The 16477-nt window shown below is 43.0% G+C and overlaps 1 protein-coding gene across 1 annotated transcript in view; it reads left to right on the top strand.

Annotated features, from left to right (window-relative positions):
* bmp16 (bone morphogenetic protein 16) overlaps nt 1-9549 on the top strand; it is an 11459-nt gene extending 1910 nt beyond the window's left edge. The window contains exons 2-3 of the mRNA XM_080459844.1: nt 4916-5283; nt 6780-9549. Coding sequence (XP_080315970.1) covers nt 4923-5283; nt 6780-7855 — 1437 coding nt within the window. The 5' untranslated portion in view covers nt 4916-4922 and the 3' untranslated portion in view covers nt 7856-9549. The remainder of the gene's footprint in view (nt 1-4915; nt 5284-6779) is intronic.
* The last annotated feature ends 6928 nt before the right edge of the window (nt 9550-16477 follow it).

Below are 16477 nucleotides of genomic sequence, written 5' to 3'. Positions count from 1 at the left end.
AGAGCTAATTTGTCCAGCTGGTAAGAATTAGAGAGCCGTGCTAATAGAATCTAATAAAACCACACAGCAGCCTACCTGGAATCATGTTGGAATGATTTCATCAGTTACGCTTTGGAGACCTGAACCACAAGGGCACTCACAACTGGCTTGGACTTTTTTTTTTTTTTTTTCTTTACCTCACACCTATTATAGATTAACTCCACACCTCACAGATTAATGACTAGTTTAGCATGAGGCTGTACAGCGCAGTCATAACCAGACAGCTAATATAGTGACCATGACGTGTTTTCTCACTTTATATGTTTTTAGTGTGAAGGCCGCAGTGGAAAAGGAGCAGTGGTAGATGCAGATGAATCCTCAGAAGTGTCCTCAGATGTGCATTTGTACACGGCACGTCGTGTTTGGGGTCCCGGGGCCAACTGATGTGAGATACTTGCAAGCATTTTAGTAAGCTCAGAGCGCATAAATGAACCCCGTGGCATGTATGGTGGACATATCATGTTTTGAAAGAATGAGACGGCAGCATAGAAAAATGAGAGCTGGAAACGTGGGGTGGGGGGGATCAGGGAGAGTGAGAGGAGGAATTTGGGAAAAGAAACACGGGAAGAACAACAGGAAGGGAAAGTTGAGGGACCAGGCGTAACATGAAGACAGCGGCGGTGGATAAATCAGACGGGTGCTGTGACACTCCGGCCCCCTGGCCCGGCAACAGTCTGCCGCACTCTTCCGCAAAAACACCATTCATTTAAGAACAAGGAATAACTTTAACAGAGAGAAAGAGAGGGTGATAGTCACGCAGAGCAACATAAAAAAATTAATGTTTTTACCAAGAAAGACCAAGGGCTTTAATGGGAAGAAGGAACGAGGAAAAAGCGCTGAAGAGAGTGACCTAAGTTGATTTGAAAAAGAGAGTGAAGAGAAAACAGTAACACATGACAACACAGAAGACAAAGCAAAAGGACAAAGTTCAAGGAATGCAAAGAGGAAGGAGGAAGGGGAAAGGGAGCAGGGTTTGAAATAAACAGATAAAAACAGAGGCTCGGGGAGAGAGGCGGACATAAGAGGTCAGAGGTTTTAATCAGTGAGTTGAGAAAGGCACGGGGCAAACCGGCAGCGGCACCTGACTGTCGCACGTCGGGGTCACATCGCCGCCTGCTCAGAAGGTTAGGTCACATCTAATATGTCTAAAAGGGTGGGCCGCATTGAGAGGGAAAAGGTGCAGGGACACCACAGACAAACTCCAAACGTTCCTTCTACTGTATCCCTGAGCCATTCATCACACAGCTCTCTGAATACATTTCATCTGTCCATGCTCAAGCAAGATTCAGAAAAAGTATAAATAAGTCAGATACTACAGGAGAAACTCTGAGCTGCGGTCATAAAAATTTCCCTTTTTCCCGTCTGAGTAGAATGACTCGGCATCACGGTGGGCGGCACCCTGATGCACATGACATATAAAGATACTATGAGTCCCAAATCCTGTTTGCCCAGTTTAAATTAGATTGAACCAGTTCCAACGCAGCCACTCAGAGAAGATCTGAGAATGTGTGGGGAAGCTATCCACCGTTTTCAAGCTTCTTTTCTTCTTTTTTAAAAATTTCAACTTCGATTCGTTTTTTTTTTTTTTTTTTTTTTTTTTTTTGTAGTTTGTTTTGCTGTGAAACACCCTTCGACGTGACATCCGAACCTTTGTACCTCGGAGTCACCTGGGTGGTTTTCTAGGTGAGGAAAGTACAGGAGAGAGGTGGTGTGTTGTCCTTAATCTGCTTTACAAGCCTCCACAATATATGGGAGAGGCTGTCCAGCAGAGTGTCTAATCTGTAATTGTCCTCCGCTGCGCTGCCTCAGGTGAAACAGCTCAGGGTGGGGCCGCAGCAGTTTAATGGATAGCCAGCAACAATCCCACGCTCAGAGGTGGCTTTTTTTTTCCCAGGCTTGCCCTTTGAACCGCGCAGCTTATGGACAGCACACAATCGCACAGGCATAAAAGTATACACACCTTCACACCTGTGACCTGCTTTTAACCCCTTTTCTGACAGTGTGGTGAGATTAGCGGTAATTACAGCGTCATTATGTGTTTACTCAGCCATAAAAGCCTTTGTTATCTTGCTTTGGGAGGCCTAATCGATTCCCTGTCCCTTAGAGAGATGAGAAAAAGAGATAGAAGTGAGAACGAGTAAGATAGGTGAGCACTCGGACGAAGAATGAGATTACAGAAAACTTTGATAACGGCATTTTGGAGGCACTTTCTTGAAAAAAAAGCCTGTTTTTTTGACAGTCAACAAGAACAACAATGAGTATATGAGGCCTTTCAGCTCTATTATTTTGCATTTATGCTCATTTGCAGTAAAGATGGTCTTTTCTCTGCCTGGCTGGCAGGTTTGACACCTTTGAACTGGCACGTTAACACTTTACTTCAGTCTCGTCATGCCAGTACCTGGCAGGTTTCTAACTACCTGCTCAGTTATTAACACCTGTGCCACAGGCCTGCAGGGTGTCAGTCGGGTCAGAGCCATAATTGCGTGACCCCTGTCTGTGGTCGTGTTCCCGCGCTGAGTATTCACGAAGGTTAGGCAGATAAGCTGCTCCCTTGTTTTGAGTTTGCGGAAAAAGGCTTAACCCTCCACGCCTGGTTGACCTTAGCTCAATGTGATGCACATGAAATGACGTTTGGCTTGGTTGACCATCTATGAGATGAAACAAACATAAATCAGCCAAATGACTGATTACGTCTTCATCATGACACCTGCTTGTGAAAGGGATTTACTGCTTTCAGGTGTCAAGTGAATATTTTGTGGATATACTTGATAATCTCGAAACTAAAAGGAGATATTTAGATGATCATAAAGTTAAATGGTCCACATATTAACCACAGGTGTTGCTTATTTGAATATAATCACATTAAAACACAGTGATTGTTGAGCAAGATCAGATCCAGAAGTTTATTTGTACTTTTTGAACCAGAAGGCAATATCCTGCAAGTCAAGTAGCAGATTTCTACACAAAGACAAACTTCATAATGAGATTCAGTAGTGACTGTGAGTATCCCCTGAAAGCGGAGCACCTTGCATGACAGCCATCACTATTCGTGTGCTATCGTGTGAAAGATCGTGAGGGTGAACAAGATGGAAAATGTGAAGCATGTCAAGACTGGTAAAGCATTAAAATGTTCTCTATAATTAAGATACAGTACATTTATCTATTTATATGCTCGGTAATTGTTTAAGCAGACCAACGTATTGCATGTCAACAGAAAACCTCATCAAACTAACTTTTTATGACATCCAGATTTTTTTCTTCATCATAAAGATAAGATTTCCATTTTCTTCCAATATTAGTTCGATCCCTCAAAAGCAATACGAGCTGTCTTTTGCTTTGTCTGCATTCCAATAAAAAAGTACAGCGTGTCCATATCGTTCTCCGAGGAGCAATTACCTGCCTGCCTCTGCCTGCGGAAGTCCGATGAGCAACATTTGCCATGATGTAAACCTGGTGTCGTTTTAGAACAAGGAGATAAAATTAAGAAACCCCTCAGGGTAAAATGATGACCACATGGTATTGCTATCTGAGCTATAAATGTTTTGAGGTTTGTTCATATCAATATTGGTGTGAACAGTATTCACTGAGACCTGCTTCTTTCTGATGTGAGACTCAAGAAGTGTCTGAAAAATTACCGTAATTAAAGGGTCACTGTAATTCAATCCTAAAAGGCATGTGCCATCCTCGCTCAATCCATGTAGGCATGACTTTGCCATATGAAACAATTGTATGAATTCATTCTCAAGTGATTTTTTTTAAAACGGAGAGAGAAGAAACAAATATGCCAATCTGTCATCGTGTTGAGCTTCTCCAACGCCATCACATGTCAATGTGTGTCCACAGGCTTTGATTAATGCTGGGTGGTGTTCATACAGAGTGCTAACATATTTGTCATACACAGACACACAGCTTGGTTAAATTACAGGGAGACAGCGATTCCTTACTTCTGCTTCATTGTCCTGTGAGATATATGGGCCTTGGGGGTAAAAAGTTTGCCATAAATTAACAAAGCAAAACAAAGTAGTGATGTTTCTGCAGTCACCAGTAACAAGCAAACAAGTTCATATGGATATGTGGATAGTAAATTTGTTGAACATATGCCACATGAAGGCAGGAGCGTAATGAGAAACTAGTGTGTCCAGGAAGAAGAAGACATGAGCAATGATATACAGAGTCCAGGAGCATCTTGTCAGGGCTATGTCTTTAGCAGATTTTACTTCATATTTTGTCATTATGTCATATGATTCATGTTGTCTTTGTAAAAACTCAAACCATCCTAAAATACCTAAAAGAATCAACAAGAGAAAAGTGTTGAGCAGGATGTCACAGGGTTTGTCTTCTTTTCTGTCAATCACATCGTCCTTCATCAGTTCTACATTTTCCAGGGGCAGAGCTTCTACATCGAGGGACAATCACCACTGATTAGCCACCTTACATGACCCCCTCAATTTCTAGTAGTTGAAGATTCAGATTCGAACAGCCGATTTAGGGCCATCAATCAGTCTCACACCAACATGTAAATTCTATACAGAAAGGCCCAGAGTGAAAATAATATTCTTGCTCAAGATTGCAAACCACTACACGCCATGAGTCCAAGAAGACATGTCCAACCTACTATTAGTGCTGATAGTAAAGCATGTGCCGTCTTTACAAAGACAAATGATTCACTTAGTCAACAAAAGCCAGATGAAGAAAGTAATATGATACCTGAACACTGTAGAAAACCTTAATTTTCACTTTGTAGTCTAAATATTAAAGAGGAACATCAGTGGCCATTTTAATCTCTATTTGTGTGTTTATTGGTCCTCCATGTTTTACTCTTGGCACCACCATGTTTCTTTTCTTCATCTCATCATGTCTCCTCACCTTCCTCCAGGTCCACCATGTTCCCTGCTAACCTCCTGCTCCTCATGGTCCTGCTGCTACCTCAAGCCTCGTCTGGTCGCCAGGGCGGAGACACCAGCGAGATCGACCATGGCAGGGTGCCCCCAACTCCCTCGTCCTTGTCCCCTCTCCCATCGCTCCTGGACCCAGGCCTGGCTCAGACCATACAGACTCTCCTCCTGAGCCGGCTGGGCCTACAGTCTCAGCCCGAACCGCGGCCGGGGGTGCAGGTGCCCCGGTACCTCCTGGATCTTTACCGCTTCCACCAGCAGCAGTACCATCTGGTGGAGGACCCTTTGTTTAGTTTCCCCAGCCAACACATCCAGCAGGCCAACACTGTACGCAGCTTCCACCACAGCGGTAAGATCCACGGTTAAAATGCATCATTTTCTGGCAGTTTGAGTTCATGTTGCTTGTTTCTGAGATATATCGATATCTAAGGAATATCTATATCTGTAATCTAAACTGTAATCTATCCATATAATCTATTGAACAAGTAGACAAATAGTTGCTAGATAGATAGATAGATAGATAGATAGATAGATAGATAGATAGATAGATAGATAGATAGATAGATAGATAGATAGATAGATAGATAGATAGATAGATAGATAGATAGATAGATAGATAGATAGATAGATAGATAGATAGATAGATAGATAGAATGTGAATGATGTGATGCCTTATTTTGGACTAGTGGACACAAAAAAAAGAAAAACATTGCATAGAAATACATAAAAACCTGCTTTTTCAATCAATTCCAAGAAGCATATCTTTTTTTTTTTTTATTGTAGGCTGTTTCTACGTTTAATGAGCAGTGTAAGTGTAAAAGTGCAACTCAGTACAAAGATGTACAATATATTTTGAGAATCGACATTCTTGTTTGGCAATAACAGATTTTTTTCTGCTGTGACTCAATTTTAGAAAATAGAAACTGTAAACAAGATGATTTTCTGTACTCCTTTCAAATGATGTGCAAGAGCATGTTTAGATATGTATCTCTCACGCCGAAGGGATTTCGTCCAGGACTCTGGACTCTCAAAACATTGTTATGTCTTTCTCAGTGTGGCTGGCCTGCCCTCTCAGCAGGCAGCAGACAAACATTCACTCAGGACACCCCACAGTTGTTTCCAGATTGATACTTGTGTATATTTTCACAAAAAAAATGCAGGTTCTATCCCCGACTGAGACTCCTTCTTGTCAGGTCGGTTTGACACAAACTGTTTGTCTGGCTGCCCAAAGCACTTCAGCGGCAAAACAGGTTGATTTTATATAAGCTGCATTTAACAGCAAATTTCATATTTTGTGTTGGTTCGTTCTACAGCTAAATATTCTTTAAGAGACTGTGAAGACAGTAAACACATTCAATTGATGATGTCATTAATATAAAATGAGTTATATCTTCAAAGTCTATTCTGAATGCGTTTGCAATACAGAAATACCGATTTGCCATTACATTCAACAAAGATGCTGAATGAATTAAGATGCCCCAAGATAGTAGAAGTCACACATTCAGATCAAAGAAACTTTTCTACTTTAAACTGAAAAAAATTGAAAGGAGTATTTTATGTTCTCACAGTGGTGCAGTGGTTAGCACAGGAGAGAATGTTCCTGGTTTTACTCTGTCCTACAGTGTAAAGTCAAGCGCAGTGGGTGAATTGGTGCCACACAATTGAGAGTAGTGCGAATGTGCCTCTGAGCCAGCACTGTCTGTGAGACAAGTCAACAGCTAATTTGTTGATGTGTTCATAATTTCCCTGCTTTTGATATCGTTCAGAGCTGGAGGAAATAAGATTGCATGCATCTAAAAAACACCAAACTAAATGCCTGCCCTCCTGTTTCTCCCTTCCTCTCAGAACCCTTTGAAGACATTCCAACGGCAGAGGATCGTACCAGAGTGCACATCTCCTTCAACATCACTTCCATCCCTCAAGATGAGAAGGTGCTCTCTGCCGAGCTTCGACTGCTCCGCGGTGGCAGAGCCTCTCTGGGCTCCGGGCCCCACAGACTGAATTTGTATGTCTCCGAGCACCACGAAAACTCTGAACCTGCTCTGCTGGAGACTAGGTTACTCACCACTGACCTCCACAGCCAAAAGCCAAGTGGTTTATGGGAGGCATTTAGCCTGAGGGCAGAGCTCCTCCACAAGGCCCATGCTGGAACTGGCAGCTTGAGCTTCTTTCTGGAGATCAGACCTGAAAACAATGCCAGCTCACTTTCTGACATGAGCAGCTCCTCCACTGCGGATGAGGAGGAGGTGCCGAAACGAAAAGATGGACACCTGAGGGTGTGTCGGTCTGTGGGGCAGGACGATCACAGCTGGGCCCAGGAGAGGCCCCTCTTGGTGACTTATAGTCATGATGGCCACGGCGAGCCTTTAGTTAAACATGGCAGGAAAAGTACTGACAATTCCCAGAGGATGAAAGGAAGAAAAGGGACAAAACTGAAGTCGAGGAAGAGCAACAAGAGCCGCAGCAGAGACCAATCGTGGGGGAGGGACAAAAAAATGAGAGACGCTGTGCCGGGATGGGGTGATAATAAAGGCGGAGTCAGCTGGAGTGATCGTGGAAGGGTGAAAAGAAACGGCGGTCGTGCTGCAAAACTGAAACGCCTTTCTCGTAACAGGTGCCGCCGCCATCCCCTGTATGTAGATTTTAATGATGTGGGTTGGCACAAGTGGATCATTGCACCGAGTGGCTATGACGCCTTCTTCTGCCTGGGAGAGTGCCGCTTTCCTCTGGCCGACCACATGAACTCCTCGAGCCACGCCATGGTGCAAACTCTAGTGAACTCTGTGAATGGAGCAGTGCCCCGGGCCTGCTGCGTGCCCACCTCCCTCAGCCCCATCGCCCTGCTCTACCTGGACCCTCAAGACCGAGTGGTACTGAAGAACTATCAGGACATGGTGGTGGAGGGCTGCGGGTGCCGGTAGTGTGAAGACGGACAACTTGGGGCCAGAGACATTCACAGATAGATGGAGGAACAGCATGGGAATAACCCCCCCGCCCCCCCTAAAAAAACAAAAAAAAAATAGAAAACCTGAAGCATGCAAAGGCAGCCAGCAAACTGCAAACAGACTGAGAAAAATGTAGCAGCAAGAAGAATGAGATGAGGGAATGGGTATAGCAGCCAAATCATGATTATCAGGGGCAAGGCAAAAGAGGTCAGGCATAGGAAAAGGGGGAGAGAGTGAGAAAAACAGATTGCCATACAAGAGGATAAAAGATTTCTTAATAATCCAGAAGGAGAAGCAGATGGAAGCAGGTATATGGTTGACATAGGTATACTGCCAGGATTTAGTTTCACTTTTTCTCCATTTAGCTATGACGCAGCTGTACATCACTAACTGACAGGCAGCTTGTTTTCTCATGAGAATCCAGCGCTTTAACATCAGCTGCTTTAAAATCCAACGCTCATCGAGCTGTGACAAAGCCTAACGGCCAACATTCTGATAAGTCAGTCATGGATGTAGATTTTAAGGCTCTGCTGCGGGGTTTACGTTGGTCTGCGTCTTCTTGAGGGTCTCAGTGACGACCGACAGCATTAGCAATATGACGATGGCACCAGCATGACATCTAGACTTTGTGTGACAGTGTTGTTCCTGCAGTGTTTCAACCAACAAGGGAGGTCCATGTGTTCCCCACAAGCATCCCTACATCACAAGCTATTTAAAAACCACAACAATAATGCTGAGGAACTATTATGCTCATTTTTGAATGTACTATTATCACTATTATTTAAAGACAAGACTTTTTGTTTTTGTCATTTTGTTTTTCCAGACGTGAAGAAATTCCAAGTGATGGTCGTCTCGTGATTATGCATAATTCCACTGAATGGCAACTCTAACTTAAAAGACACATTATGTATTTAAATAGCAGCAATATGGTGTATTTAATCTTGAAGATATTTAAGATGCCTGCACTTAACAGAACAAACAGCAAATCAAAGCCTGCCGGCACACATGAAGTACGTCATGGTAGCTTCACATTCAGGCACATGTTCAGTGTATTGAATTAACTGTATGTGTTACTTACCCACCTTATCATTGCAGACATTTGTTGTCCAACACATGATAGCAGACGTAGGTGACGTTACCGTGAAAAGCTCAACTAACCAGTCAATTGAAAGCTCTATGTATCGTAGCTACTGAAGTGTGTAACAGCAGATGTGTTTGCTAGTTGTGTCTGCATGTGTCAAGAATAGAAAAATCAAAGAATTAAAAAAAGAAAACCAAGGAAAGACTGGTGTTAAAACTGGGACTTTAGTGCCTTTCAAACAGGGGCTTTAAAAGTGTTCTCTGCTGGGCTTAGTAATTGTTTTCAGTGTTGCATTTTTCTCCCTGAATGGAAACATTTAAGCAGCAGCTTGTAAAATGTTTGACAATATACCTCTAATAAACAGAGCAAACAGTACAACTGTGGAGTGACTTTACTTCAGCTTGTTCTCTTCTACTTTTCTTAGGACTCATATGCAGAAAAAGCAAACGCATGGTGTACTATGGGATAAATCTTGTGCCAGTAGAAAATGATTTTGAATTCTTTAAATCTGAATCCGAGGGCTCTGATTTAAAATCTCAATCTATTGGTTTTAATGTGCGTCACAATAAAATGGAAACTGTATTTCGTTCAATTGAAGAATTCGGCTCCCTAATTCATTCTCATTCTCATTTTCAGCTTCACTTCTCTCCATTCAAATTCGGTTTTTCGATTCAATGGTTTGTGCCACACATCCAGGACCTTGTCCCAGGCAGAACCTATCAAACATAGATAGGAAGAAGTCGATTTTACCATAGCAACGTGCTTTACGTTCTTCACCTGAAGTAAACACCTCCGATACAAATAATTATTGGAAATACGACGTGTCCAGTGGTGTACTGGCCAGGCGGCATACCGGAACAAATCCCGGTGGGCCGACGCAAGCACTCCCAACATAAGATCAAGATCTGACCTCTCACCCTGACTGAACCAACATTCGTCTTCTCTGTTCTGTTGATGAAGTATCTTCAAAGTGAAGCAGGACTGTTAACTCTCTTACATCTAAAGTTACTTGTCCTGGAGAGTCTAAAATCCCCTAGGATAATCTCTTGCTAAATAAGAAATTGATATTGGGCTCTCTAATCAATTTGACATTGAATAATCTGAGTGTTAAGAGATTTTAGGGTCAATTGACATTAAAATTCTTTATCAGAGGTGTGCAGGTCCTTGGATACATCCTACAATTGTTGTAGCCGACATATGGCTGTTCACTATAGTTTATTCCATAACTCCTACCTCTTTATATTAAATTCTAATATCGCAGATGTTTGTCTTAAAAGTCCCTTTTTTTATATCATGAAAACCTGGAAAAAGCTTTAACAACTGCTGAGCACATTATCTTTAGCTTGAAAGTCCAAGGATATTTACAAGGGTCCACTTGAATCTGAGTTAAACATATGCTGGAATAGTTACAAACAATTATAGTACTCAGGTAAAGTACGCACACCTGAAAACACATCCCAAGTACAGTTGCAAGTGTCTGTACTTTTGACTGCTGTCAAAATATGTGGAAAGTCTTCATGCTTCATGCTTAGAAAAAGAAAAATGAACCCAAAGTTCCGACAGCGAGCGCCGAGCCACATTTCTGGTGTACATGATACGTTAGCTGAGGAAGTAGACTCAGATTCTTACAATGAAACAGCTGTCAGATTCAGAGGGAAGTTCAGACAAAAGGGGAAATGTCTTCTTTCTGCCGCACATCCTCCAGCCAAAACCAGTGAACGTTTGGATTGCTGCACGCTACCACCTATGAACAGAGCACATGTGCATCTGAGCTCCGATTTCACAAGTAGAGGAGGAAGAAAGACGATGTGGATTAAAGGAAGAAACAGAAGGGGCCCAGTTTGCACTTTGGGCCATTGTTCAGCGCGTTGATCAAAACAACAACACAACTTGTTGGAACTTCACATTCCTTCAGATTCGCACACGAATGTTTGTCCTGTTCTTTCTGGTTTATTGGCCACATGAAATATATCAACGACGATGTCACGTCGTCACATGGCAAAGTAAATGACTGTGTTCTTGAAGTGATTTGTTTCGCTGCTTCAGGACTCATTTAAACACACGTTTACCCAAATGTCTTTAAACGTCAACACATGGACGAGGTGAGATCGCTGTTTGAACGATCAAACTGGAAGAGGACACATTGTACCAGAGGAGCTTGTCGTCTTGTACATGTGTGAACGTGAGGAACGGGAACACTATTGAATTTAATCAAAAACATAACTTTGGTCTAAATTTCCTAACTCACACGTTTGTGTTTCATGCTTGAATTCCACAATTGTTGGCACACTGTATAAAATGGAAATTCAAACCGTGAAGTGGCATTTATCCTCATAAACTGTTGAAAGCGATGCATTTTGCTCTTTTTTAATTAAATGAGTACATTTATATATGATGAAAATTTCCGTGACAGTTCACAGTGCAGTGAAAAAACTAAAAGCTATTGTATTTACAAAAAAAGACATGACACTAAAACAGAAACAAGACACACAAACCATTCTGAAATATACTACAATTTTTCAGATTATCTTAAATTTGTAGAAATATGTATAAAGGATTATCCGCATGACATCTTGAACAGACGCATTAAAATGAAAGCTTGTTCTATAAAGTCTGCAGAGATATGGGGCCCATGTTTCTATGATACGCTGCATGTTGCACATGCAGGTTTAGTGTGAAACAGCCTTGCTGCTGCTCTTTGGGGGTAACTGCCCAGATCATACAGCTGGAACTCTCTAAACTTCCTTCCTCCTGCATATTTTACCTTTCAACACCTGTCAGGAGTGTGGCTGTGCATCCATGTGTGCATGTGAAGAGAAAAACAGAGTGAAGAAAAGAAAGTGAAGGGGCAGCCGAGGATGTGCACATGAGATGTGTCATATGATATCATGTTCACAGATGGTGTGTGCCTCTGCCGCTCTGCAGAGGCCGGCAGATAACACTTTGGGTCAGAGCCAGTGTATTTCATCTCATGTACTGTAGCACATCATTGTTCACTTTGAGGCTGAGCGATAACCTCCGGCCTTTTCTCCTTCACGACCCCGACTCACTCTTTCACCTCCAGCCCGCCTCCTATTCCACCTTTCCTGACTCATCTATCATGTTTGTCTGTCAGCATCCCGTCTGCAAGTCACAGATTATTCATTTTCACTTTTATCTCAATCATCTGCTCATCATTACACAGTTGTTGTTTTTGTGGCAACCCTGTCTTCTTATGGCCCCCGGCTACTTTGTGCTACATGAGAAACAGGCGTTAACGGTCTAGAATGGCTAATAGCCTTGCTGATGAAATGTTTTATGAGTACATTAAAAAATGTATAGTCTCTAAGATAATATATAAATTCTACCTCTTTTTCTGTGTTTAGGAGTTAAAAGTTGAAAGAGTTAGGAGTTGAAACACAACTCTATTATCTCAAGTCCCCTTTATCGGTCCGCCCAGCTCATCGTGTCGCACATAGCCCTTCCTCTCTACACGCTCTTCCCCTCTCCTTCCTCTCGCAGGTGCTCCAGCTATGAATCCTTCATGGGGAGGTTATAGAGCACAAAGACAGGATAAAACCAGCCTTATCTTGTCAGGTGTGTGCAGTCTGTTTGACACTGAAGCAGCGGCCTTGACCCAGTCAAGCCAGAGGAACACCTTCCCTCAGCCTATAAATCACGCAGGGAGCAGTTGGGGGTTACTCCCATGTGACGGGGAAACACGGACACATGGCCGCACTCCTGCACACCAGGAGTCTAGAGTTTTCTTTGATATATACCAGAAAAAAAAAGCGGGGAACAGAGAAGTGTCACATTTGATTTTAATCATTCTGGCTTAACTAAAAACCACAATAATGTTGTTCCTCTCTGTTACAGCCCACAGGCGACAGGAGGTACCCTCACCGGCTTCCTCCTCCTCCTGTTCTGATGTGAGCAATCTGATTGGAGGATGACTGCTGATTGGCTCAGCTCCGCCCACCAGCTGAAGCCATTTAAGAAGCTCCAGCAGACTTCTCATGGCGTCTGTTCAGTCTGCCCCGAGAACCTTGGTGTGTGTTTCAATTGTGTGAGATGTTTTGTTATATTATTGTCTTTGGGGTTCTGTTTAGTCATTGTAAACCTGAGAAGTACCAATAAAACCCTCACTTCACCCAAACTCACCTGGTTATTGTTACTGCCTACATCAACATCCTTCTCCTAGCAAAGCCGGGTCGTAACAATCACTGTTAAAGGCAAATCAGGAAAAAAAGCATCTGTATACTGTGGCCATTTTTTTAATTTTTTAATTTTTTTATGAAATAATACTGAGCGATATTGATTTATATCACCCTTCTACCCCCCCCAATCTGATTTAACCTGCTCTCTCTCCTCCGCCCCATTTCATGCTTTCAATCCCCTAAACTTTTTCCATTGCAACTTTTACGTATTGATGACTGATGATTCAACCAGATGAGTTTTATCGAATAGAACAGATGTTCCCCTTGTGTCTGCGTGGGTTGTCTTTAGATGCCCCATCTTCTTTATACAATCCAAAGACATACTAGTGGTTAATTGGAGAATTTAAACTGTTCATGTGTGAGAGTACAAAATACAAAGATGGTCCATGCTGCACCCTGGCTTTCGTACAATGTGAGCAGGAGTGAACGAGGTTCGAGCCTGTATAGAAGATAAATGATAGATACAGTAAATAGCTTGTTATGAAACCTATACATTGTCAATACTGTGTGAAAATTAATTTCAAATGAGAGAAGGAATGTGCAAAATAATGTGTTTCCCTGTGTCCCACTATACTGTTTCACTTGTTTATTAGGCCTTTCCTGCAAAGTGATGGTAAACAAATGGACGTTATTTGACGGGCCTTAATGTGCCTTTGTCTGATCAGAAATATCCTCAATTTTAGGCACACAACCATCACCAGTGGAGACGGCATGCAAGCAGCTCACGCACCACTGGGAAGCAGGGCCATAGCCAGAGATTCAGGAACACTGAGGTCCACCACTCGTTATCCCAAGTAGTGACTGAAATGAAGACCAAAATTCAATTAAAATTGAAACATTTAAAACAAGTGATTTCAGTTTATATTGTGAATATGTGTGTGTGTGAATCCACTCATAAAACCACCCAGTTCCAAAGCATTGTTTTAACTGTCTTTAATTACATGCACATCAGAAAAATACGGAGATCTTGACCTCGGTGTGCTCAATGGTAGCTACGGCCCTGCTGGGAAGGTTCAGTGTCTTGGCACAGGACACGTTTCAGGGAAAGATGGGGGATCAAACCGCCAACCTTGGGATTTAAAGCTTCCCCAGATGATGCAATACAATATCCCTTTACGATGGATCACAAATATGTCCAAGACCCGTGCATTTTATGATGCCAATATCTGTCAACTCAACCAAACTAAATCAAGGTTTTTGAAAGGCTTCAGCAGATATTTCTGCATCTGCAGGAGCACACCCCGGTTATTTGGTCTACCAGCAACTGCTGTCAAATCTGAGCGATGCCACTCAGGCATGGACACTGCGTCCCACTTCACTGCTGTGCAGACTGATTGCAGACAGAGTTGACAAGGACTCGCCCGCCATTCCTCCCACCCACGCTGACAGAGCTGAGGGGAGCCACAGATGGAGAGAGCGCGGTTGGTCCCCGGTGTCCCCTGCAGACTGACAGCCTGCTCCCTACCTGCCCGTCCCATGCAACAGTTACACTGCTGAGTCAACTGTGCAGCCCACCCACTGCACATATGAGACAATATGTTACACACACTAAAGCAGGTGTAACATTGCTGCCCCTGAAAGTTTATTTATATGTAGATTTAAAAGTGATGACTGATTTGATTCTAGAATTTATGTGAGTTCCGACAAATGAAGCCATCCGCTCAGCTTTATATGCCGTCCTATCCAGCTGAGTAGAGAGAATATCAAAGGTCAAATCTCAAGAAAACACGAGATAACAGTTCACCAAAGATACATGTTTGAAACTGACAAGTACAGCGAGTCAGTCAGTCAGTCAATTCATCCATCCATCCATCCATCCATCCATCCATCCATCCATCCATCCATCCATCCATCCATCCATCCAAGAATAATTTAGCACCAAGTGCATTACACAATAAACACACACACACACACACACACACACACACACACACACACACACACACACACACACACACACACACACACACACACACACACACACACACACACACAAACACACACACACACACACGACTGAGGTGAAAACACGCACACTTCCCACAAAAAGGTCCCCAAGACCAAAATGAAACTGATAAAAAAAATCTCACTTCAAGGAAGGAGAACAAACCACTTTTGAACTCGGCAAAAACGTCTGGATCACCACAAATCCTCTTTTGTTCTCAAGCCTTTGTCACTTTGGTAAATCTTGCTCGCAAAAGTTTGTGTGTTTGCCAAAGAGGTACGGCAACATATCGAGTGCGTCTGCAGGTTGTTGGAACAGCGATGATAAATAACAGCAAAGATGACAGTGATATACCAGCAGCGAAAGATTCTGGGCTTGACTTATACTGCCAGGGTCAGAGACCCTTAATGGCTGCGAAAGATTCCCTTATAGACATCAGAAACAGTTTTCAATCATGCTAACCCCTTAAGTACACTAAATTGCCGTTTGATACATATTGTGTGTCACACAATAAAATGATAGGGTCCCAAATCATTGTAGCAGATGTGGATGTATCTAGCAGTCGTGTCCCGCTGCTGCTGAGTTGGTGGTTTCAGTCTGGAACGAATAAACAGATAGTGAGGGTTTTGGGTTTCACCTTCGAGCTTCAAAGACAGACTCATGCTGAAACCGAATGAGCAAAAATAGACCTCTGGGTCGCAGAGAGAGGCAGGTGCAGCGCGGGAAAATACCGTGTGGGCCGGGCGGAAGCAGGTGAGTCACAATCCAGAACGCTGACCCCTGAAGTCAGGCAGGTCCAGTGTGTCTCTGCCCCTCCGAGCGTAGGCCTCTCCACAGTGCACATGTGGGTTTGATGTATCGGTGCGGAGGCCGCATGAGGTCCAGCTGCTGTCCCAAATCCATCCCTGTCAGTCATTTCAAACTGAACACATGTGCAAGCACCAGAAAAACATCTCCGTCAAAAATGATCCCACCGTAACTATGTGTCCATTAATTGCCTCATTTTCATATTCCCCCTCTGTGCTCCTTTACAGCCTGCGGATGAAAGATGATGTTATTTCAGGTGTCTCGGAATACGGATGCTGTCCTTGCTTGGATGGAAATTGCATTCATTCCTTCCCGTCTTTCTGCGAGTCCTGCCTTCTCTCTACGCCTCTGATTTGCTTTCAACGCTCGACGCATGCATTCGGGGAATGCACAACTGAAACAGAGAAAAGGGAGGAGAAGTTCCCTAATCTCAGTTGCTGGAGTTAGATGCAAATATTTACACTTCGAAGAGTCTGTTTTTCCCTGAAACCACCAGCTTTATCGTGACTATTTTTTTCTAAAGTCAATTACAAATGATCTAATACAAACTCAACTGTTGTCTTGTAGAA

This window comes from Lipophrys pholis (assembly GCF_963383615.2).
Source record: "Lipophrys pholis genome assembly, chromosome: 3".
Classification (NCBI taxonomy): domain Eukaryota; kingdom Metazoa; phylum Chordata; class Actinopteri; order Blenniiformes; family Blenniidae; genus Lipophrys; species Lipophrys pholis.
This window is presented reverse-complemented; position numbering and strand designations above follow the sequence as displayed.